The following is a 25,665-nucleotide window of genomic DNA, read 5'->3' on the forward strand; positions in this document are numbered from 1 at the left end:
ATTGTGGGGAGGGGTGCCATATCTGCTGCTTCCCCTGATGAAGAAGATCTGCCTTCAACTCCCACTCGTAGCTAACCACTGTCCGCCGGAATGTGTACTGCAAGCAGCCAGACACCATGAAGCATGGCCCACTCCCAAATCTGGATGGACAGTTCCACGAGGGGGGAGACTTTGTTCCCCCTTGCTTGTTGATGTAATACATTGACACTACATTGTCCATGCATATGCGGACCACCTTGTTGGCAATGACCGGTCTGAACGCCTTGAGCGCTAGGAAGATCGCAGAAGCTCCAACTGATTTATGTGCAGGAGCTTGTCCTGAGGCGACCAGAGGTCCGATACTTGTAGAAGATCTAACGTTGCACCCCACCCCAGGAGGGAGGAGTCTGTTGTGATTGTCACCACAGGAGCTGGGTCCTGAAAACCCGCACCCACCGACAGGTTGCTGAGAGATGACCACCATTCCAGGTCCACTCTCATGGAATCTGGAATCATTATCAGCTTGGAATCCGGGTCCACCGCCTGATGCCAGGAACTCCGAAGAGCCATCTGGGTCCATCTCATCTTGAGACGAGCAGAGGAAGAGCCAGCACACATGAGGCCATGAGGCCCGGAAGCCTCTGGAACCACCAAACCACCAAGCCGACATGCTCTCTGACTGCGCAAACATCTGACACTTGGCTAACAGATCCGCCATTCTGTCCCTGGTCAGGTACACTCTGCAGTCGATCGTGTTCCAGTGAAAACCCAGGAAAATCAGGTTCTGAGAGACCGTCGTGGAAGATTTCCGCCAGTTCACCGACAGCCCAAGATGGAACAGGAGCTGAAGGAGAGACTGGAGATTGCCCACTGCTGCCAGCGGACAAGGGCTGCGTAAGAGCCAGTCGTCCAAATATGGATACACATGAATACCCTAGAGGCGAAGAGGGGCCGCAATCACCGACATCATCTTTGTGAAGACACGCAGCGCCGAGCTGAGGCCAAAAGGAAGCACTCGAAACTGGAAGTGCTCCTCTCCCAAAGAGAAGCGGAGATATCTCCTGTGTCGGTTTCAAATCAGGATATACATGTACGCATCCTGAAGATCCCCCACGCTGAGCCAATCGCCCATCTGCAAGGAGGAGCATATCTGGCTGGGCATGATCATCTTAAATTTCTCTTGGGGTAGGAAAAGATTGAACTGGGAAAGGTCTAGGATGGTGCGCAGGCCAGCCTGGTTGGGTTTGGGCACCGTAAACAGCCGGGAGTAAAAGCCCTCCCCTCTCTCCCCAAGGGGAACAGGTTCCACAGCTCTGAGGTCCCAAAGTTTCTGAACCTCGGCTTTGAGGGAGGGCGAGCCCTACAGGTGAAAAGGAGGGTTGGGGGGTGGCGTAGGGGGTAGAGGTAAGCGGAAGCCCGCCGGAGTGACTGACAAGACCCATCTGTCTTCTGTGATGTTCTGCCACGCCGCCCAATGAGACGCAATGCGTCCTCCCACCGGGGTCTCGTGCGAGCGCGGAAAACCCTCATTTAGTAGGCTTATCGGTGGCTGTGCCACCTGAACCTGAGGAGGAGGCTGAGGAGCGGGAGAAAAACCGCGTCCGTTGTTGCCTACTGCGGTTGTTCCCCACAGGGGTATCCACTCTGTGAGATTTTTGGTCGAGGAAGCCCCTAAAGCCAGAGGAAGGTCGACTTTGCGACAACGATCTCTGGGTTTTGAAAGGAGCCTTAACCAGGACAGACAAGGACTTAGCTGTCTGAGTGCTGTCCTTCGTCTTGGTGAGCTCTACATCTGTTGTAGAATGAAAGAGCTCCTTCCCATCGAACGGAAGGTCCAACACCTTGTCCTGCACTTCTTTTGAGAATTTAGTTGCATGCACCCAAGCCTGCCGTGAGGTATCAACCCCCAGCATATTGCCCCAAGCCGAGGTGTCTACGTGATGAGCCGCAGCCTCCAGGAGATCCTGGGCCAAGACTCTGGCGTCGGATAGGCCTCCTTTAAAGTCTTCTAGCTCTCGACCGGGATAAACTCCTCAAACTCAGACAGACCTTTCCACATCCGCATATTAGCTCCCACTAATATCAATTCAGCATTGGCCTGCCTGAGCTGCAAGGCCGAGTTGGGGAAGATTTTCCTCCCGAGGGAGTCAAGGAGCTTGTCCTCCTTTCCCAGAACTCTTCCGAAGAATGCAGCCTGTATCTCGCGTCAATTTTCTTATTGACAAAAAGTCCAGAGTGTGGCTTTTCCTAGACTCTGCGGACCTCGGCCAGAATGTCCTTCTGCAAGAACAGGCCAGTACGCTCCAAGGGAGACAGGGTGAACACCCCAGAAAGCACGGCCTCCTGCGGAGCGGGTGCCTCGGGCACTGGAACATCTAAGAAGTTCATCATGTCCAGTACCCAGTCATGAAAAGCTCTGATAGAACGGGGAAGGTCCTTGCGGTCCTGATCGCCTTGCGCGTCATCCGACAGGTCAGGATCCTGCTGAGCCGTGTCGGGCGCTGCCTTGTTCACAGGGGACAATGGAGGCAAAGGCAGAAGAGTCGCGGAAGGCATCGTAGGCAAGGGAGGCGCTGGTGGAACCACCGGAGGAACAGGTGGAGTCGGAGGCGTGGGAGGACTATCTCCCTAAAGAGCCCTTTGAAATACTCCCTCATGGGGTTGGTACACATAAGTGTTTGAAATTTACTGAAAAAAGCATCCTCTGGGGACTGTTTCGGAACCTGAGGAGGCCTCTCATGAGGTGGACAAATCCAGGGACCTAACGGGGAAGGGTGGCACACTGGCCCCTCCACTGACGTATCCACATAAATAAACTGTGCCGACCCTGCAGGCAACTAAACATTATGCGGAAGAGGCATCCGAGTGTTCCAGTCGTAAACTGGCCGATAAAGATGCACACAAGGGACTCTATGTTCACCCAAGGAACCAAGCCCTACACCTGAGGCCGATGGCGCAGTTGTAGGGGTATCACCCAAAAAGGCTGCCACGGTCGTGGCGGGAACGGGTGCCATTTTGTCCTCATCTGAGAGGAACTGCGGCACGTGAGGAAGTGAGGCAGGGGTCCCCGTCGATAGATCAGGGGTCTTAACTTTAGCCTTAACATAAGGGACCTCGGCAGAGCCGGTACTGTGAGGCCTGGAATGTTTTTGTGACATACCAACCGCCAAATTAGCCTTCGAAGGAAGTACCTCGGCACTGCCGGTAAAAGAAGGACTTTGCTTTTTTGCCCCCTCAACAGGTCTGGTGTTGCTGCAAGAGCGTGAACGGTGAGAAACAGCTTTCACCGACAAGGCCTTGCCTCTCAGAACTGTTGGTAGCTTTAGCCTCTGGACGAGGGACCTCAGACCCAGGTCCGGTAACAGCCTTATCTGCGCGGGCCTCGAACATCCGTTCGGTGACAGCAAGCCCACCCAAGGCCTCGGGGCGCACCCCGGTCTTATTTTTAAGGGAAGCTGACAGAGAGGCCTCCGAGCGAGCTCCGGTACCCCACGACTCAGTAGAACTGGGTCCACAAATAGCCCCCACAGAAGGGGCCTCGGAGCGTGCTCCGGTATCCACAGGCCCCTTACGGAGACCCTCAGAGAAAACTCTGGTATAATTATTAGGCCCAACTGGCACATCAGGGCGAACTCCGGTGACAGCGATCAACGCCCCTCCCGGCCCGAGAGGAACCTGGAAAGGTATCCCCCGGTCGGGGGTGCTCTGAAAAGTAAAGAAGTTACCGGGCGTTTTTTCTTCTCATCGATGAACGCCTGAAAATGTGAAGGAGGAGTTTGTCGGAACACCTCCTCCCACCGCTCCAACCAATGTTGAAGTGCCCAGACCGAAAGGGAGTCGCAGTAAAAACAGGAATCCCAACGGTGATCCGGACCCAAGCACTCTAAACAAAGAGGATGGGGATCCGCCCTCGCGAAATGATGGTGACATGATGAACGTCAAGTTTGAATGACATAGACAGACTAGTACACGATCGCTAGCGAGAGCCTGAGAGGAAAAAGGGAAGAAAACCTTCCGAGGATGCAAGTGCGTCCAGTCCCGAACGAGCGGAGAAAAGGACTGATGGGCGATGCACGGGGCGGAGCCAAGGTGGGCTGGGTTACGGCCGCGTGCCGGTCCCCACGCAGAAAGAGAGGAAGGACAAATTTTTGAAAACATTTTTTGGGATGCTTTTTACAAAGTGCTCCGGTCCCGTCCCACAGGACGAGAGATGTCCCATAAGTATGGAGGAAAGGGGACGGGACGTAGGAGTATGTTCTTTTATAATGCGCTTAATACCACTATGTGGTTTCTAAGCATGGGATCAGGATTCGAACCTGTGTTGCACTGCGTTGTTTTGTTTCCAAGACAAACACGTTTCCCCGAGCTAATCTTCCTCCCCTTAAAATACAGACTATGGGCCTCATTACGACCCTGCCACTCCCACAATGAAGGGGACCGGTACAGGACCGGCCCCCTTCCTTACAGGAGCGCCGATTACAAGCTTCCCTTTGCAGGACCCGGATCAGACGCCTGGTAAAACCAGGTGTCCTTTCCAGGTCCCGCGAGGGGAAGAGGGAGGTAATAACAGGCCAGTTGAAATCTGCCCGTTATTACCTTCCTCCCCATTCCCATTGATCCCTAGGGGGGCTCAAATGGGAATGGGGAATGGTTCCTGCAAGGAGGAATTACCGGGTCCTCCTATGTCGGAATGACCCGGTTATTCCTTATTGCAGGAACTCGGTAATGGAACCCGGTTTGGAGGCAGCCATGGAGCTAACAGCTCCATGGCTGCCTCCAAACTCGTAATGAGGTCCCATGCCTAACAAATTACACTTGGGTTTTAAAACAATAGACTGCTTTTAAAACCCAAGTGGGATTTGTTTAGGCTCACATTATCTTACATATCACTTTGTGACCTTCCATGCAGGATGGGGAGAACAGGACTAAAGCTATACTATCATTCCTCAACATATTTCTATATCAAAAGATATAGTGTAAGGCTAGTTTATTATATGATGTGGGTTCTTTTGAAGGCTTAAGCACATGAAATCCAAAACAAAACCTGAATAACTACCATACCCCAGAAAAGTAATGTGCATTATGAAATCTTCTGTCACATCATTTAAGACAGGTGTAATTCCAGTAGGAAAATTATAGAAGTTGGACATTATTTAAAGGATGGCAGTGGCACACTTTACCCACCACTTGCCTTAACGATGGAAGCATATTTGTGCCCTAGTTGTAGATGGGACCTTACATGATTTATTTCTGCAAAATAGCCCTGTGTACTGTCGGTAACCTGGAATCTCTGGTAGTAGAATATTGTATGGGTTTTCCTCTGAGAACTGCTTATATCTTAGGTCTTTTTAACAACTTTTCTTGAATATTGTGCTGGAAAATGCAACATTTCTACTCCTTGTTTCAAACATTTTCACCGTGGGGGTCCGGCTCGCACAGACGAAGATGCCAACCTGAAGATAAAAATGTGAGGAGGCCATGCTGAATCTGCCATCTGCTAAGACCCTTCCTGCCAGGGAAGCTCTGCACCAGCATCGAATGTACCAGATCACTCATTACCTGAGAGAGAACAAGATGGACAGGCCAAGTCACGAGCCCACAAGAACTTGTACCCAAAGGAGGCCATGCTGCTCTGTGGCAGCCCTGATCTAATACAAAAAGGCAAAATCACCAAACACTGGGCTTATAATCAAATAGCATCTGAGCCGGCGGCTGCTAAAGAAGTGAGCTCACAAAATCTCTACTAGGAAACCCAAAATGAATGTTGTTACTGTAAATAATACGTCTTCTATCTGAGTATCCTCTGCTGCACAGCTTTGGCACTTCTCAACCCAGAGCTGCACCTCTGTCAAGAAGCTGTAACACAGCCCATGTTTAACAGCTCTTCTGTCTTCATCAGCAATTCTATCTTCATTTTTCATGTAACTTGCATAAACATTCTTACTTACCTTTTTAAAAAAAGCATTGAAAACATGTAGCTACTAAAACCCAAAAAGCTACTGCTACCTGACAAGGTTAAGATTTAAGTACACTCCACCCTATGACTGGGGAACTTCTCAATTCAAACTGTTTACGGTAGGCTGCACAAACATTCTTACTTACCTTTGGTGAGATATAGAGTATATTTTAATATACCTATGTGTTGCCATTCCTTTATTGAAGTCAAAACCCAGTGTAGGAAATGGGAACATTTACTGGGTATACTCCCCCACTCCCTTCGCGGGGGGAGGGAGGGTGGATTATCATTAGTGTGAGTGCACTGGGGCTTAATTGCCAGTGGTGTGGGCAGCAATGGGGGCTGTGAAATACCTAAGGGTATCTCACAGAGTGAAACGTAGAAACCCTTATTCAGGTGGCCAACGAAGGGCTGATCATCTCAGACTCCAACTCTAGGGGTGAGAGAGCGAGAAAGGCTCACCAAGATGGGGAAGCCCGTGCTTGTAATCAAGAAAATAGTCCAGGTGAAACGCAATACTATTCCGAGGTAGAGGAAGAGGCAGACGATATCCCTGAGGATATTGTCAGGTGTATCGACCCACGTTCAAGTTATTATGCTGCAACATTTGGTGCTGTGGGCTTAGAAAATCCAAGATGGCTGAAAAGCCCACATTTGCGCCAGAATCCAGGAAAACCGCGCAGTTTCTGCGCACACCAAAATGGTCGCCTGACCTGCCACTCACCAGTGCGAGCGTGATGGGCCAGAAGCGTCATGAGTGAAAAGTGGTGCCAAAGGAAAAACAGCAGTGCCTGTTAGCTCAAAAAGCGCTTTGAAATCACCTTTGTTCTCTGAATGCAAGCTCAAAATGCCTATTTCAAACATTGCAAGATATTCAAAAATCTTACTGAACACCAGTAGACGTCTGGTAGAATGAAGTCTTGTGTGCATACAAAATCTGGAAAGATGAAGAGCCTAAAATAATGTTCATAACAAAACTGGCTGAGCTGTGGATGTCAGCAGCTTAAGTGAAATGGGATTTAAAGCCACTAAAATCGAAATGTTTAAAATAAATGAGTGACCTACTTTTGAGTGTCACATAGGTTGCAACTGCTGAAATGTCATGGTTTTGAACTTAGAATCAGTGTTCTAGCTGCATGTGTCAAAATTGTAAGTTTGATTTGAATGAAGAAAAATGGGAACAAAAGTGACCTTTGGCTGAAGCCTGGCTTAAAGGGACTGAATTCTGCCCGGCAACTACCCCCGACAGGAGTTGAAACTTGCCCAGCAACTGTATTCACAGGCCTGGCCTGCCTCCTGCTGCCTCACGAAAAGGAGATTACACCTCTCTGGTTGAATCAGGGGAGGAGTACCGGGGACTGCAGGAAAACAGAACAATTAACTTCCCTTTGCTCCAAGCAATTGCTGAATCAGGGGGTCGTAAATGGCTTCCTCTTGGAAGGAAATGGGAGGGGAACTGCCTCTGTGAGCCAGCTGAGCTTGGAGGAAGTGGACAAACCAGAAATTCCCCCATGTGCTTTGGGAAACCACACCCCTCTGGGCCAGAGCATAATTTTATAAAGATGGATAATTCATAGTACATAATTGTCAAAATTATATCAATAATATCACTATTCCTGTGATTTTTCTGTGCACATTTTAAGAGGTGTCAGGACTCTGTGGTGTGTTTTGGGGGGTAGTAGCGGAAAATAGGGTATTACTCCAAATGTATGTTAAAAATCTGACACTTCATCATCTGATGCCCATATTCCTTGTGCACATTTGTGTAAATTCTTGAAAACTTTAGAGATCTTACAAAGACAGGGATCGGATGGTTTGGCGCCACAGAAAATATGTTACCTGGACATATAATATTAGAAAAATTGTACATAGATAAATATGCATTTAAGTCAAAAATAGATTTGTGTGCAAAGTGACAAGGGGAGCGTTCTTTCTGTATGCCATAAAAATGATGTCTCATGACACGGGATGACTCACAATTCAGTTCCCCAGTCAGGCGACAGAGAATCCTGTAGCCTATCAGGATCTTCAGAGGGTTGGGCATAGAAAGTCAGCCTCCGCACCCATTTTCAAAAGATATAAAAAGAGCTACTGAGATCCAAGGAGAGACATTCACTTTCCACTTCAAACTGATTTCTTGGGAAGCGCTTTGCCAGAAGACTCCAGAACCAGAACTTAGAATCGAGACTTCAGAACCTGTAGCAGAGAGGCCTAGTCCACAAGCTGAATCCTTCAGAGGCCTCAGAATCCAGCAACATAACCAAACTATTCAACAGCTGGGCTGTGCTGTTTGATTCTAGCCAAGAACTTTTGCCAGAACCAGACCGCTGTTCAGTGCCAAGAACTTTTGCCAGAACCAGAGATCCAGACCAGCAGAGCAGAGAGAAACGCAGCTAAACCCGATGACCAGATCTGTGACGAGGCCCATTCCTTCTAAAGTTAGGAGTGAGTATCCATCCAGAGCTGTGCAAAACCAATCTCTTAGTTTAAAATAATCTAATTCAAACAATTTCCACCTATTTAGAACTGCATAGAAATCATGTGTCCATTCTGTGATTTCAAACCTGTGAAAGTGTCATTTGTCATTTGAATCTTACTTCATTTCTGAGAATCTACCTCCACTAAATCGTCTGTATCCTTTGAACCATATGTGCTAGGAACGAGAGTAAGAATCTAAGCTTTCCAACAAGCCCAGAACCGACTTTCTACTCCTTATAGTTTTTCCGTAATTGCGCTCGACGCACTCGGAAAAAGTGCCGTGAATTGCAATTTGACTCAACTTCTTCACCTGTCAGAAATTGCTGTCTTTTGCTTGCAACTGCTGAATTCATTTTCAACCTGATAATCCCTCATGAATCATTGCTAGTGTTGACCTGAACTAATTCAAAGTAGCTGTCACCCACCCTGAATCTCCTATAGGTAATTAAAATCATTTTTAACATATTTTCACTTCATTGCAAATCACATTAAAAGTATTTCTGCATGTTTTAAAAGCATACCGGTTGCTCTAAGCTTGCTAGGGGGGAGCTAGAATTTGTATTGCATTTGATTATATTCCTGAAAATTGTGTGCTCTCCTTCAATATCTTTATATTGCATAGGGGGAGAGTGAATTGCCACAAGGGGAAAAGTGATTATATTATCTCTTGTTGAAACCATATCAGTTTATTTCTGTGCTGCATTCTTTTCCATCACTGCATTTCCTTGAAACCATAAAAGTATTCTCAGCTACCTTATCCTTTCTATACCAACTCCTAAGTAATTAAAAGTGAGTTAGTGTAATATTATCCATTGTTGATCACTGTCATATTCATAAGTGTGCTATCAAATATTAATTTATTCATAAAAGTGTGATATATATATTGTTTAATTTTTCAAATAAATCTTTTAATTTGCAAAACAAACCTACTTCTTGGCTCAGTGAGGTCAGGGGGATTCAAAGAGAGGGGCGTTATACAAGGGTTTATCATCCAGATCTATGAACTTGTCATAAAAATATATAAATAAGGGCTTCCCTTGGGCATCCCAGACTAGGCATTGACTTAGTTGGAGTGCTGAATTGAAGTCACTTAACAATATTATAGGATATAATACATCTGCCTTGCTTCCTCCCTTTAAATCTCCACTACCCAGATCCCACAACCCCTCCGTACAGAACCAATCCTCTAAAATCTCAAACCCGGTTGCAACCAAAAATTATCTATCTCAGAATCACTATCTTCCTGCTTCCTACCCAAACACTCCCGGACGTTCTTTTCCACATCCCTCTTGTTATTCTTTCCCCAAATACCCAGTCTACGCAGATGAAACACTACCGTTCCCACAGTCCCTGTTTATTTTATGATATTAATCCCGGTCAATCCTGCTTGCTTTACAACCCCCCTCCCCAATCTCACCTTTCTGAATTCACCAACACCCCCAGGACAAAGAATATAATTTGTCAAGACAAACCCTTTCCTTTTGACACAAACACTTTCTTATCCCATGTTAAAGAACGACTAATGTTAAAAGTATTTACCTGACATGTACCAACCCAAGGGACAGGCAGATTCAGGCAATTAACCTAAATCACACAAACCTAACGGCCCTTTCATTTTCCCATTGGGATAAAAGGTGAACCCAGAGAGCACACAAGGAGCAAGGCAGACTGCATGACAAGACAGCTATCCAGGTCCAGCAGTTCAGAGAGGACGAGAAAGGTGGCGAATATCGAGAGGCTGACAAGGAGAGACACAACCTTGCCCTTTCCGACCAGACCCACAAAACCTATGCAGAGGGAATCGTAAGACCGAGGACAATTGCTCAAGTGTGCTGCAACAGATGTCAACAGTACACGGAGTATGTCTACGCTGATAAGTGGGAGCGAGGGAAACTCCTGCTACTGTGGTACTGGCATAGACTCCAATTACGAAGAAATCCAACTGGTGCATCACACCCGGTGAGTCGAGGGGAGAGCCGATAAGAGCCGGGCTCTGGTGGATGAAAGACACAAAGTGACAATATGAACTAACTTCAAACGAACTGTAAACGTGTTGAGGGTAGACCAGCTGCAGAGGGAACCAGCACAACGTGGGTGCCAACCTGAGAGACTCAGGTCGCTCCCCGTGTGAATGAAACTACAGAAACCACAAGGCTGTAGGAGAGCTGCCAAATTAGGTCAAAGTGTTCATACAGGAGGTCAAGCAAAATCCCGGTACAGTCGAAAGCCTTTGACCTACGAACTGTCAGTAAGCAAGGGAAGTAAATCCCGCAGACAATTGTGAACATGAAGGTGGCAAGAGTGAACTCGACTGAGGGTTGCTCACGAAAAGGGGGCAAGTCTAAAGTCCCAAGAAACAGTGTGTTGAGAAACGTGAACCCGGCCGAGGGATGTCCACTATGGACTGCTCAAAAAGACATTTGAAAGGGGTCTGAATCTGAACAAGGGAGGACCACGGGTGAATCCATCATCGAGAAAAGCCTGAGTGAACCTAGCGGAGGGAGACTGAAAGTAGAGAAAGGGTCTGCGCCCAGAAGAGGGGGACACAAGGATGAAGCCATCACCTGAGAAATACATAAGACAGAACTTTGTGTTTGTTAGTTTTCGTATGGTAAAACTATCAGGCCCTCACCATCAGGAAACCAACTACCGAAGGCCTTGATATTGAAAGGAACTGTCTTGGGATTCAAGCCCAGATGAGGGAGATAACAGAGGTGAAAAGCAATCACCCAACGCCATGAACAACAGGGGTCAGTGCCCGGAAGAGGGGGGCCGACGGGTGAAGATTCCTCACCCTAAGTGAAGCAGGAAACAAACTTTCATTTTGTTAAAGGAACTTTTGTTTTTGAGATTTAAGGATGTCAGGCCCTTGAAGGCAAGAGACTTTCAGGTGAAAAGAGACTTGGCCATCGAGGCTCCTGATAAACTGGAAAAGAACTGTTGACTCGTGCTGGGCAAGCTCGAATGTGTACTGTGCTCCAACATACCACCTTACCCCACGCTCAAAACGTGGGGAAGGGAGAACTGAGCTACCGCATCCTGACATATTATTTGAGAACACTTCTTTCTTTTCTTGAAAACCATCCCACACCTTTTTTGTAGTAGTTGTAAGGTTTGGCAAAAGGTTTCCTAGTACAGGCCCTTTTCATTTGACATAGCGCCACTAGAGCTGCCTTATTTTCATTTGATGGTTGACGCTTGCTCCCTTCATAGATTTAGGTTTAGTTTAGGCGTTTTTCCGCCCTGCAAACATTGTTCAATAAACACCCTTGAACTGTGATCACTTTTGTCTGTCTTTACTGTTGCCACCATGAGTTCCTCACAGAGGCGTAGTTAAGTTTAGAATTATGTGTGTGCCCTGAATATAGGATGCAGGCTGCTTTTCATAAAAGTAAAGTGCATTTTGGGACAATAAGAATGACCACCAATTAAACATGTCTGTGCTAGTAATTCAAACGTTAATTTCTTTTGAGCATGCAATGCACACTTGGTATGGTGCTCAGTTCCTATATCAGAATAGCCACCCCGACAGTACAATGTGTATATATAGCTTTGGACGGTTTCATTGTTTGAGCTTGGGCTGTTGAGCAAAGGATGACTTTCAGAAGTAAAGTCATTGCATGTCACGGCTCAACTGCACGCATAGAGGCACTGTGTCTCTATGCGTGCAGCGGAGTGCTGAGACACAGCGAGACTTGCAGCAGTTTCCTGAATGTTGTGTCTCAGACACCGCGTTCAGGAGACTCCCGGCAGTCAGGGGCAGAGAGCGTCCTCACTTGGTGGGGTTTGGGCCTCGTGTCTACATGGAATGGTGCTCCGGCACAACAGTTTTTTGCCAGAGCGCAGCTCCGTATTGTTCCGGCCCAATTTCTCCCCTGATGTTACCCTGTATTCTTGTCTCCCCATTCCCCTACAAATAGATAGCATTTATCACTCAACCACAGCTACCACTAGGTGAGCCAAGGTACGCTAAGGGATAGCCGAGGTGCCTAGGTTTAGTAAGGTAGCCATAGAACCTAAACATAGAACAGGGATATTCCTCCTACCAACAGTAGTAGCTATAAGACAACCTAAAATACATTTAAAAAACAGATCGTTTCAAGCGCTTTCAGTTAGGTAGGGCTTTGATTCTGCTAGTTGGTTATATAATTAAATGCATGTGGTGAGTCATTATGGGATAACAGAGAGCTTTCATTAAACATGCCATGTGGATTAATGCGTTAGAAAGCTGTTATTAACATGTCAGAGAAAAGACTTGCTGGAGGCTAGCTGGACATCTGCCACGATCCTCTCTGGTCTTGCGAAAGGGAAAGGGATTGCAGACAGCTCAGTGACAGCCTTCATCATCCTATCCCAGAGGCAAAGCAGCTCTTCAGGGTTGTCCAGAGAGCGGACCTTGTCTGCAGGAACCGTCAGGATGATGTTGTCGGTGGCAAGCTCTGCCCATGGAGCTGGGTAATGGCGGATAGTGTCCTTCCAGGAGGCGTTACTGGTTTCACCTATGGCATCAATGAGAAAGGACCACACATTAACTGAGTGCATACTCATCAGACTGATGCTGCCATGTGCTGCTTATTCCAGAAAATCATGAGTCACATTGCTTGTCATTCCCTTGGAAATCATCTCTAGTGAAGCTTTCTTTCCTTTCCAAAAAGAATCACCTGTTTTGATGAGCAAAGAACCCGAACTCGCCCTTCTGCACTGATCATGACATCACACATGGCATTAAAGATGGCATACATGTAACAAAAGGGGCCGAGAGGACATTAAAACAGCTAGGGAAAACTATAAGTACCCTAGAATGCTTATAATACATTCTGTTGTGTATTGAGGGGCAATCACATCCTTTTCAAGAGCCTATTGTCCCTGTCAATTAGTTAAGTGTAGCTTTTTACTACATTGCGTTGTAATGATTTGGAATACAGTAAAACACATCTAAACTCAGATAGTCCATTCCTGTATAGTAGAAACTATCTTTTTTTAAGTGACCTCTAATAACAGACGTTGGTACTTCACCATTTAATATATGGTGGCAGTCTGTGCTACTGTACTGTTGTATATCAGTAGAGAGTGTGCCACATTATGAGTTCAGAGGTACAGGAAATAATTGTGTAAAATGGCGGTACCCAATTTACTGCCACTTTCCTGCACTGCTGAATTCCGAGATGGCAGTGAAAGGAGGACTTACCTCCAGCACATAGCAGGTGGTAAATCATTTACTTTACCTTTCATAATTGTCAGATTTACCAATGCAGAATTAATACTCCCGGTAAAGTAGACAAGTTCTCTATGGAGTCTTATGCTCTACAAGAACGGTGGATTACACCGCCATTAGCCCTCTCATAATTTTGCGATAAACGATTGAAAACTGTGAGATGGCATAACATGATTTCCAAGTCCATTTATACCATGCCAGTTGGTATGCCAGCTATGATGTCATTTATGTTGTTATGAGTCGGGCATGGTGCAGGACAGGTGGGATTGCTATGCTAACACAACTGGTGAATCTCCATGGGTTTCAGATTTTGCATTGTAGCCATAACATCCCTTCTTCCTACGTTTTATCACTGTGTGACACAATCCCATACTGGCCAGAAGAAGCACAAAGGAGAACAAAGACTTATATATGCTCTGCCCAAATTTCCATCAGAACTTGACTCAGTGATGTTTCAGTCAAAAAGGTAAAACAGGTATACAATAAATGGGCTCACCACTTTGCCTCTATTATGGTAGCATGGGCCGTCTAAGCTCTTTACAGTGTTTGATCAGAAGCGGAAGCATCCAAACAACATCAATGTGGGGGTAAGTATCAAATTAACATCACTGTCCAATCAATGGTTTATATAGCAATGCTCCTGGTGAGGGAGGTGGCAGCCACCCAGCCAATGAGGAGGCTCAAAACGACGTCTTTATCACATGATGTAGACCCTGTTCTGGGTCTTCTCAGAGCAGAAGGCCACCATCTTCCCTCACCAGAAATCAGGTAAGTGCACTCCCCTGCGTCCCTTTTCCCTTCCTCCACCCTCACCCCCTTTTCCACATATCCAACTCCCGCCACACCGGCCCCACTTAGCTTGCACTGCCTTGTCCCTTGCCGGCGCCGGCAACACTAGTTTTCCCAGCGCATGGCCACCATGGAAAGGGAGAAGGGACTACGTGTAGTTCCCTTCTTCCGGAGCCATGGTGGCCATCTTTTTTGGTCGTTTTTTCTCCAGGAACGGTTAACACAATGTTTCTCAACTTGAGATAAATGCACTATTAGTACCATAATACAACATGCTGGGATACTAATGACAATAAAACACTTGCAGGGGGCATTACCGGTCTGGTAATGCACTGGGCCTAATGTTAAAGCCCTTGTTTCTCTCAGGCTTGTTACTGACACCATAGGGGCATTACCAGACTGGTAATATCCCCCTGCTCGGGTTATATTGCTTAAATAAGTCTTTACTAAACCTCATCATCACCAAACACACTATCACCCACCCCTGCAAGAATTTAACACAGTAACACAGGCTGAGTAAATACTAAAAGCAGACAAGCAAACTGTGACTTATACGGTTGGGGTAGCAAAAATAGGAAAAGAGATGAAAGAATAAGGGAAAAACAAAAAAAAAATAATCACTTACAAATCCTTTAAAAAGTATTTTGGTGAAGTAGGGAGCAGGGCTCTTATCAATCTTCAGGGGGAGTCAGAGAACCTAGAGTGTCTGGCAAAGAGCACCAAGACCACAGGTTCTCTACAGTGGTCTCTTTTAGAAGGCTTCACTGTGCCAAGCATGTCTTCGTTGTGTTTCTCTCTGCAGCAGAAGTGGACGATTCATTTGGGGGTGTCTTGATGTGGGGAGCGGGTGGGAAAGGCTTGATTGTCTGGAACCACTTTAAAGCAGACATTTCGACTGGCTCTCTGGGCAGAGGTGGTGATCAGGTGCATAAAGTTTCCGGTAGTGCGGTCAGGGGCCAGATGCAACTAATTGTCTCAAACTGTCTGTAATGCTTCTTGATAAAACTCTGAGCAAATACAGTGCCAGATATAATGCCTCTGACTTAAAATGGCACTGTGGCATCCAGAACAGGAATACTACAAGAGTTGGAGATTTTTTCTTCAATTACAAAGGCAGTGAAAGTTACATAGTTAACTAAAGGACATCCCTCCTCAGGATAGTTGGGTGTCTTATCTTATCTTAAATAAATGTATAAAGCGCACATCTACCCAAGGGCATCTTGGCATTAGGCAGAGTAAGTCAGGAAGCTTGTCCTGGTTAGCATAATTTAAACAAAAAGAAACGTTTTCAATGACTGACGAAAAAATGAATGATCAGCCGTTGCCCGAAGATTAAAGGGGAGGGAGTACCAAGATCTTGCCGCAACACAGCAGAAGGCACGTCTCCCGACCCGACAGAGCCTCACCTGATGGACAGAGATAGTGCAGGACTCAAGGGAACAGAGCAGACGCTTATGAGCATAGGGACGAAACTTGCACTGCGAACCACCACTCTGGCTGGCACATTTTGCATCAAGTGAAGGCAATGGATTATATACAGTGGCTGTGCTAGATGTAACGAATTGCAGTATTTGAGTACACTCAGTACCAGTGCAGCAACCACTGGGGCATGGAACTGTGCAGGCAGGAAACCCAATACCCTTCGCGGGAAACTCTCAATTTATAGTGCCTAGACTGACAGACAGACTGACAGACAGATGCCTCTTAACTACCAAGTTCTTCACAATAGAGACTGAAACAGGGCAGGAACCAAGAAATGAAGCCAGAAAGAAGGGGTACAAAGAGAAGAAGCAGAAGAGGGGCCACCCACCAGGACCTCACTCTTGTCCTAGTTCAACTTAAGCAAGTTGTGGCCCATCCAACAGCCCACATCCTCCAGCAATCCTCCCCCGTAGCCGAGATGCTGGATCAGGATGAGAAAGATCAAGCCGCAGAATACTATGGGTGTCATCAGCATAGGAGTAACATCAGAGGCCGTGGGAGTGGTGAACTCAACTAATGGCTGGATGTACACATTGAACAAAGTGGGGGACAAGGCTGAACCCTGGGGGACTCCACAAGACAGTGCGACAGAAACAGAAAGAAAAGGTGGAAGAGAAGGGGGTTGTGCACGATCAATAAGAAAGGCTGAAAACCAAGATAGTACCTGTCCAGATTTACCCGCCCCGGCAAGACGGGCAAGCAGGATGGAGTGGTCAACTGTGTCAAAAGCAGCCAATAAGTCTAATAATTTCAAGGCTCCCACTCCACGATGGATGTCATTTAGGGGTCACCAGGGGTCACAACTGCAGCCCCTGAGTTCTCCCTTGCTTCCTCTGCAGTCTCCCTTGCTACCCCTAAAAAAGAAGATAAAGACATTTATTTATTTTTTACATTGAAGCTCATGGGCTGTGGCCAGCAGCATGGGGCTCTTTGTTTCTGGAGTGGCTGGTTTTCTGATTGCTATAGCCGGTAAGATAGCTCAGTGGGTTGAGCGTTGACTGCTGCAATGTGTGAGTGATCTGCAGGTTGTAGGTTCGACTCCCAGCAAGGTTAACTCAGCCTTTCATCCTGGTGAGGTTGATAAATGAGAACCAACACAGGTGATATTGTATGTATATTTGTTCTATATGAAGCGCTTAAGCGTAAGTGTTGTATAATAATACATCATTATCGTTTGGCCTTGGATGTCTGCTTGACTTCACAGTGATTTGGTAATAAGGGCCTATATGCACTGATATTAACGATATATATGGTGTTCCATCATTGTATGAAATGTATATCACTGTACAGTGATATCATAACCATATTTTTCGTAGTGTACTCAGAAACAATGCTATGTGATGCCACTTCCTGTTTTGTTGTTGGGTGAAAGGTCGTGTTCCATCGCTTCCCGTGATGTCACCTCGGGGCGTGGTCAGATGACATCACTTCCTATGATGTCATCAGAGGTCAAGTCCCATGTGATGTCACTTCCGCTACCCCTGCATTTTGGTGAAATGACGTCCCTGCACTCCACCCTGGTCAGAGAGACGCACATGATCATTCAACACAGAGAGGAGCACGCTCTCTGTGCACCGGCTGGGGCGGAAACTAGACTGGAAAGGATTTTAAAAAACTAGATGCTTCAAGAAAAGAGCTAAGAAGAGTAGAAATTAGAGACTCCAACAGCTTCAGAAAGAAAGGCAGTAGAGAAATTGGATGAAAGTTAGCAGGAGAAGAATTATTCAAGAAGGGTTTTTTAAAAAGAGGGATCACCAGTGCATGTTTCAGCTGTCAAGGAATGGACCCAGACTGACAAGAGTGGTTAATGCCTGAGCCACCCAAGGAACAATAGTCAGCATAATGTCCTTACACACAACCTGTGGGATGGAATCCAAGGCAGAGGCAGACTTAAGCATGGAGGTGGCCCTTATTATTTCCGCCGCTGAGAATAAAGGGAAGGAGGACCACAGACCCAAAGGAGCACAGTTGGGTATAACTGGGGGAGATTCACCAGGGCCTAAGCCCGACATTACCATCTGGCAATACTGGCAATTTTATCACAGAAGAAACACGACAACGAGTCACACAACTCCTGGGAGTGGACAACCCCTACCTGATCCCAAGCCAGGGCGGATATAGCGTGTACAAGTGCAAATAATTATTTAGGCTGATTGAGAGCAGCCTCCACCTTACTTGTGTAAGACCTACCTTTAGCAGACACAATGGCGTTATGGAACACAACCGAAGCCTTGCGCAAAAGCACCCGATCTGACTGAAGGTAGGAGCTTCTCCACTTCCATTCAGCCTGTCATCGCTTAAGTCGCAAAAGCTTCAAGCATCATCAAACCACAGCTCAGACTGACAAACTCGCTGTCTAGATAATCTGACAGGAGCAAGACAATTGTCCGTCTCAGTAAATACTTGGGCCAAAGACATCAGGTCCACAACTGGAAGGGCCTGACACCCTGACACAACAGACTGAGCCACCTTAACTGCATCCACAGACCTCCAGCTGCATTTCCAAATTCTAGGTTTAGAAGTGACCTGAGGAATACTGTCAGCTATTATGGAGAAAGGAATCACAAAATGGTCAGACTAAACCAGTTGAAGGGTTGGGAAGATCGGGACCGCAGAAGGTGAGGAAATGATCAGATCAAGTGTGTTACCCAAGCGTTGGGTAGGGCCAGACACAGACTGTAGCAGATCAAGCTCTTCCAACCACGACAGAAACTGCAAGAGGGGCTGATCTGAGCAAGAGTTAGCTTTTAAATTAAAATCCCCAACTATTACCTGTTTCTCAAATTGTAGGTTTGGCAACCAAATTTAAAAAAGCATCAAAGAAAGAAAAGTCATAGCAAGTGGGACGGTACACCGGTAAAACATAACAGGAATGTGAAGATGTAATAGATAAACAAATGTAACAGGGCCCTATGGTCACAGGGGATTGCACAAGCAGATAAGATTGACTTGTGAATAAAGGCAATCCCGCCACCAGATGTCAAAGAGGAGCAGTCCTGCCGGATGTTATAATTTAATGGAAGTTCCGGCACTAGTGCAGGGCCAGAATGGTTGCACAGCCAAGTCTCTGTTAAGCAGGCAATATCTGGGGAATAGTCTTATAGTAAATCATGGCATGCTAGTGCATGCGCTGCCAATGAATGGGTATTGAGTAAAAAACAAGAAAGGTTGCCAGAATATTCAGGATTCTTTAAGTCACAGGCATTTGGATAAAGTCCACCGGCCACACAGTGCTCACCAGCGGTGCCCGAAGCAGCTGCTCGCGGGACAGCACTTGTGAACTGCTAGAAAGGTCCCCCGATTGCTGACCCCCCCGCTCCCCAAGAGCCATCCCGCAGCCCGGACGAGCACAGACAGGCTTGACTTTGGCGTGCAGAGCCCTTGCCTGCTGTGTCCATCCGCTGTGTGGCAAGCCAGTGACTGCCTAAGGAGGCACATGATTGTTACGTCCGTAATGCATGTGCACAGGTGCTAGCCTTGTTGTGGTGGCGCATGCGCGTAAGAAATAAAAAAAGCCTGTGAGGCAGTTGCCACCGGGACCCTAGAATGATCAGACGTGCGTGTCCTAGTCTCATTGTATGCATATGCTTTGGTTCTAGTACAGGGAGGCCCGAGGCACGGGAAGCCCCATCACACTAGCGACAAACAATCGTGTCGTTATGGGTATTTCATCTCACGTGCGCCACAATCCTCACACGAGTGACGGCGGCCATTTTGTTTATGGTGTTTAAGGCGGTTGCGGCCCGCGAGGGTGCTCGTTGCGCTGTCTAAACACTGCGATGAACAATCCCTGAATTTTTGCACGTTCTGCAGTCTCCCTACATCGGACACAGATATAGCCAGGTTTGTGGCCTCTAACACGGTCTGAGGTGCCTGTGCGACCTGTGAACATGACGGACAGCGACGGAGAGGCCTCTGGAACAGTGAGGGTGGTGAGAAGGCAGCATGGCTCATTACAACCAATGCAAGAGTTTGACACCTCAGGGCCTCCCTCGAAACTAGGCCCGAGATGGCTCCTCTGGATAAGAAAACTGGACATGTTTTTCGCCGCCACTGGAGAAACAGATGATGATGCCAAAGTGGCGACGCTGTTGTACTCTGCGGGCACAGAGGTACTGCGCATATATGAGTCGCTCACCTTACCGGTGGTAAACTACGATGCGGTCAAAACATTTTATCCCCTTATCTAACGTAGACTTTGACAGGTTTGTCATGTGTGGAGAAAAGCAGCACGAGGAAGAGACATTCGATCAATTCTGTGCACGTTTGAGACAGCTAGCCACCACGTGCTGTTGGACAAATGACGATTTAATGGTCCGACATCAACTGATCCAAGGGTGCAGCACAGGGAAACTGCGGAGGCAGGTTTTGAGAGAGCCAGGCATGTCGCTGGCACAGATTTTGGACAGTGGAAGGGTTTACAAACTTGCCGAGAGTAGAGGGGCTAAGATGGACGCTGCCGCACACCCAGGCAAACTCGAGGAAGCTTTTGCGGTTGGGAGACAGTCCCAGACAAAGTCAAGGTGGAACCAAAAGAGGTAGGAACCGACATCTCCCCAGGGCAATAAGGTCATCTGTCAGTATTGTGGATACGATTTGCCGCATTCGGAAGACTGTCCAGCCAAATCGAGGACCTGCGGAAGATGCAACATGCCGGGGCACTATGCCCGGATGTGCAGAGCGGCTGCCCCAGTCACCACACAGTGGGGACCCGCGAGGGTAAGCGGTGGATATAGAAAACAACAAAGTGTTGCTGCAGTGGAACAGGATGTCCAAAGACTCAACATCGCAGAGGAGGAGGAAGATGATGAAGAAGTCTTTTTCATTTCAAGTTTGGCGACCGGGGCGAGCAAAAGCAGACAACCAATGTGTGTGGTCAACATTCAAGGAGTCCCCACGCAGGTACTAATAGACACTGGTGCCTTAGTATGTGTGTTGACTACCGAACACTACGAGGCCCTCCCAGGCCCCCCTCCATTGGACCATTTGAGGGCGAAGATTTTCACGTTCGGGGGTGACACTCCCCTGCCAATCAAAGGGGTGTTTGTAGCTCCTGTAGCGCATGAAGGAAAGACAATCAAGGCAAGGTTCTTCGTCACGGATGTTAGCCCGCGGTCCCTGTTGAGTTTTGCGGCCTCGAAAGCATTAGATCTGGTCCATTTTGCATGTGCAATTTATCAAGTTAATGTAGACTCAATTTGGAGAGATTTGAGAGTACGTTTCAAGGGATTGGTCGACTAAAAGCGGAACCAGTGCGGCTGCACATAGATGAAACGATCCGCCCAACAGCATTGAAACACAGACGAATTCCATTCCATCTGCGGTCCCAGGTTGAAGAGGAACTCAAAGCACTGATCGATATGGATATCATTGAAAGGGTGGAAGGGCCGACTCCTTTGGTCTCGCCAATCGTGGTGGCACCTAAGCCCAAACAACCGGGCAAGGTTTGCATATGCGTGGACATGTGGTTGCCCAATGCGGCCATCAAGAGAGAACGCCACCTGACCCTCACTATAGATGATATCATCAGTGAACTGCAGGGTACCAGGATATTCTCGAAACTTGATCTAAGAGCAGGATATCACCAGCTGGAGTTACATGCGGACTCAAGTTACATTACTACTTTCACGACGCACGAGGGTCTGTACCAGCTTAAGCGTCTCAGCTTTGGGATTTCCTCAGCAGCTGAGGTGTTTCAGAATGCCATCAGGGGTGCCTTGGCGGGTCTAAGGGGAGTGATAAATATGAGTGACGATATCTTGGTTTTTGCCACCACACATGCCGAACACCTGAAGCGTCTAGAAGCAACCCTGCAGAGACTGAAAGATCTTGGACTTACTTTACACCGGGAAAAATGCGAATTCTTCAGAGATCGCATTGGGTTTTTTGGCTTTGTGTTTCATGGCAATGGTGTATCCCTGGATCCGGACAAAGTTAGAGACATCCACGAGGCTGCACCCCCCCAATCGCCGACCGAAGTCTGCAGTTTTCTGGGGATGGTGAATTACTGCGGTCGCTTCATCAAGGGTTTGGCGTCCCTTTCTGAACCCCTCCGGACCCTCACGAAAAATGACGCAGTTTGGGTCTGGGGTACCAAAGAACAAGATGCGTTCGATGATATCAAGAAGGCACTGTCAGATCAAGACACAGTGGCGTATTTTGATCCTGCAGCCGAGTCCGAGGTGGTTGTAGATGCCAGTAGGGTGGGTTTAGGAGCTGTGCTGATGCAGAAGGACGTGAGAGGCAAGATGCTACCTATCACATATGCGAGTAAAGCCCTCACGGAGACTGAACGTCGCTACTCTCAGATAGAGAGAGAGGCCCTGGCCATCTTATGGGGCTGCAGACATTTCAGGTTGTACATTTTCGCGAAACCTGTTACTGTCATCACGGATCAAAAACCGCTTCTTCCAATCCTAGCGGGTGTATCCTCGAAACCTCCTCCCAGGATAGAACGGTGGTTGCTGGCCCTCATTGAATACGGGGTCAAATTGGTGTACCGACCAGGGACGAACAGTCCAGCGAACTACTTGTCCCGTCATCCTAACAGGGAGAGGGAAGGTGATCAGGGAGATGTGGCAGAGTACAAAGAATTCATACATAATGTCGTGGCAGTTGCCATGCCAGTGGCGTTGGACAGAAATCAGATGGCACAAGAGTCAGCAGACGACGAGGTGTTTAAAATCATCAGAGCTGCAATTCAGAGTGGCGACTGGAGAAGTGTTCTGCAGAACAATTCAAGGAGGGAGGACAGAGCCCAGAAGGATCTTCAGGCACTGTGGAAAATCCGCGATGAACTCTCCACTTCAGAAGATGGGTTGTTACTAAGAGGCCGGCAAATTGTGGTACCCTGGTCGCTAAGAGCCCGAGTCATAGAATTGGCACATACCGGACATCAGGGAGTGGTGAAGACAAAGGCGAGGCTGCGCACAAAGGTTTGGTTCCCAGATCTGGAAACCTTAGTTGAACAGCATGTAAAAGGGTGTTTGTCGTGCCAGGCAGCCAGCCCCGTAGAAAGAGCACCCCCGATAAATTCAATGGAACGAAGCGAGAAGCCGTGGGGCACCGTCCACACTGACTTTGGGTTAACCGGGAGGGGCATGTACTTTTTAGTGGCCGTAGACCAATGGTCGAGGTATCCGGAGGTGGAACTAGTTGACTCACATGCCACAGATCACACGATCCTTGCGTTGGAAAAGATGTTCGGCACGCATGGCCTCCCCGAAGTCCTCTGCTCGGACAATGGGCCACCATTCACTGGGACCAATTTGCACAGTATCTGAGAGAAAGGGGCATACAACATCGGAAGGTGTCGCCGCTGTAGCCCAGGGCTAATGGGGAGGCCGAAAGGCTCATGAGGACCCTCAATAAGGTATTCCGCATAGCGGGCAACAGTGGGGTGGAACTAAAGAGAACCCTATTTGAGTTTCTCCGAGAATATAGGTCGACACCGCATCAGTCCACCGGCGTGGCTCCGGCCGTGGCTCTGTTTGGGAGATGTCTGAGGGGCCTCCTCCCAGAGGTAGAAGGTCGTGAGCTGGGGATCATAGACAATGACCGGGTGAGAAGGGAATGAGAAGCCCACAATGCCAAGGAGAACGAACGGAGGGGACTGCGAGAAAAGGACATGGCGGTTGGAGACTCGGTACTGGTAGGCAACCGCAGGCGAGAGGGGAAACTGTCACTGACATATGAACCCCAACTGTGGGTCGTCACCCATGTCAAAGGATCTATGATCACTGCGGCGAATGCACGAGGAACCATCACCCGCAATCAGTCCTTTTTCAAAAGATTTGGCAGCCGGCCTCCCGACGCTGATCCTACAAGGCCTATGCAGCAGGAGGAAGATGCAGAGGTACCGGAGGGTGACCCATCTGTGGATTCACCACCGACAGTCGGGACCCCACCGCTCAGCTCGCAGGCGGAAAGGCGGTACCCGGCGCGACAAGGCCGCGCCATACCTGTTCGGCTCAAAGATTACATTCTAGATTCAGGTGACTGAACAGGTGACTGTCCGTGGCCCATGATACACTATTCAGAAAGTTAATGTTTGTAACGTTCATGGTGGACCTGTGAATGTGTTGCAGTTATAAGTTGTTGTTGTTTTTGTTTGAAGAAAATAAGGGATGTTACGTCCGTAATGCATGTGCACAGGTGCTAGCCTCGTTGTGGTGGTGCATGCGCGTAAGAAATAAAGACGGCCCGTGAGGCAGTTGCCGCCGGGACCCTGGAACGATCAGATGTGCGTGTCCTAGTCTCAGTGTATGCGTATGCTTTGGTTCTAGTACAGGGCGGCCCGAGGCACGGGAAGCCCCATCACAATGATATAGGCCTAGCTTAGCCCCACCCACTGCTCAAGAAAGACGTGGAGACAAGAAATGCCATGCAACTTCCAGACCAAACAATGGTCTACGAAGTACCAAAAAGTAAAAGTCGAGTATAAAGCAAAATAACAGAACACAATACGCAATGAAAGTAAATAAATTAAATTAATGGCTTCCAGTCACCCGCCCACTCGTGGAAACGAGCTGAAAGGGAAAAAAGTAGTAAAGCAAATTTAACTGGGTTAAAAGCAAATAGTCAATTTAGGCACTCAGCCAGTGGCCATACCTGCGTGTAGCTCAGAGTGCACGCAATCAATGTGAAAACTCATGAGTACCTAGCCCCACCCACTGCTCAAAGGAAAGCAAAGAAAGGCCGCAAAGCATGTCTTGTCTGGGTGTGGGGGCGGGGGGTTAGGCAGGAGACAAGGAAGACAAGCAACTTCGAAACGAAACAACGGTCTACAAGGAACCAAAAAGTAAATGTTGAGCATAAATTAAAATAACTGGACACAATAAACAATTAAAATAATTAAATTGAATCAATGGCGTCCAGTCACACGCCTGCGCATGGAAACAAGCTGAAAGAAAATAAAATAGTAAAGCAAATGTAACAGGGTTGAAAGCAAATAGTCAATTTAGGCACTCAGCCAGTGGCTGTACCTGCGTATAGCTGGGAGTGCATGCAATCAATGTGAAGACTCCTGCCTAGCCCCACCCACCACTCAAAGGGACGCCAATAGCAGCCTGTTTTTTTGTAAAACAATTTTTATTGATTTTATATAATAATAATAATTTGGCATTTATATAGCGCTACGAACCCTCAGGTATCTGAGCGCTGCTTATTATTACCCACGGTATGTGGTGCTCATTTATCGACCTCGGAAGGATGAAACGCTGAGTTTGGCGCTGCCGGGATTCGAACCTGCGTTCGCAGGCTCTGCACTGATGTCAAAGCGAGCGCTCTACTCGCTGTGCCACTTGACCGATAACAAACATAAATAACAATCCAAACATATTGTCATAGTAAGTGTCTTGATTACTGGGTATTCCAACAACGTTCCTTAACAACCCTCAGAATTAACCAACCATTCCCTTATCCCTCCCATCTCTCCCACAAATACCCTCCCCCCTGTGTCGCTGACAGAGTTTTAAGACCTTCCTTTTTCATATTTTATGATGATGAGTCTGTGCAATAGCAGAGGTCTTATGTCCTTCCCCTGTTTCCGAAGACGTCGAAGCAAAAAGCAAAAAGTGTTTGTGTAAGTATGTTCCATGCCGTAATCTCCCCACTATAGTCAGGGGCTCGACTCTGCACTACCCTTCACCAGACCAATGACTCTGCTTGCACCCATTTTTTTAAGTCTCTCCACCAATCCTCCAAGCGGGCCCTGTTTCTGACTTCCAGGTCATCTCTATTCGCCGTTTAGCCAGTATGAACCCCA

At 47.6% G+C, this 25,665-nt stretch overlaps 1 protein-coding gene across 1 annotated transcript in view; it reads right to left on the reverse strand.

Moving 5' to 3' along the window:
• The window catches only part of LOC138481150 (TRPM8 channel-associated factor homolog), a 416,320-nt gene that overhangs the window by 127,446 nt on the left and 263,209 nt on the right, over positions 1-25,665 (reverse strand). The window contains exon 6 of the mRNA XM_069613089.1: positions 12,673-12,912. Within this exon, the coding sequence (XP_069469190.1) occupies positions 12,673-12,912 (240 nt within the window). The remainder of the gene's footprint in view (positions 1-12,672; positions 12,913-25,665) is intronic.

Source organism: Ambystoma mexicanum, chromosome 5p (assembly GCF_040938575.1).
Source record: "Ambystoma mexicanum isolate Mex_15411 chromosome 5p, UKY_AmexF1_1, whole genome shotgun sequence".
In the NCBI taxonomy this organism is placed as follows: domain Eukaryota; kingdom Metazoa; phylum Chordata; class Amphibia; order Caudata; family Ambystomatidae; genus Ambystoma; species Ambystoma mexicanum.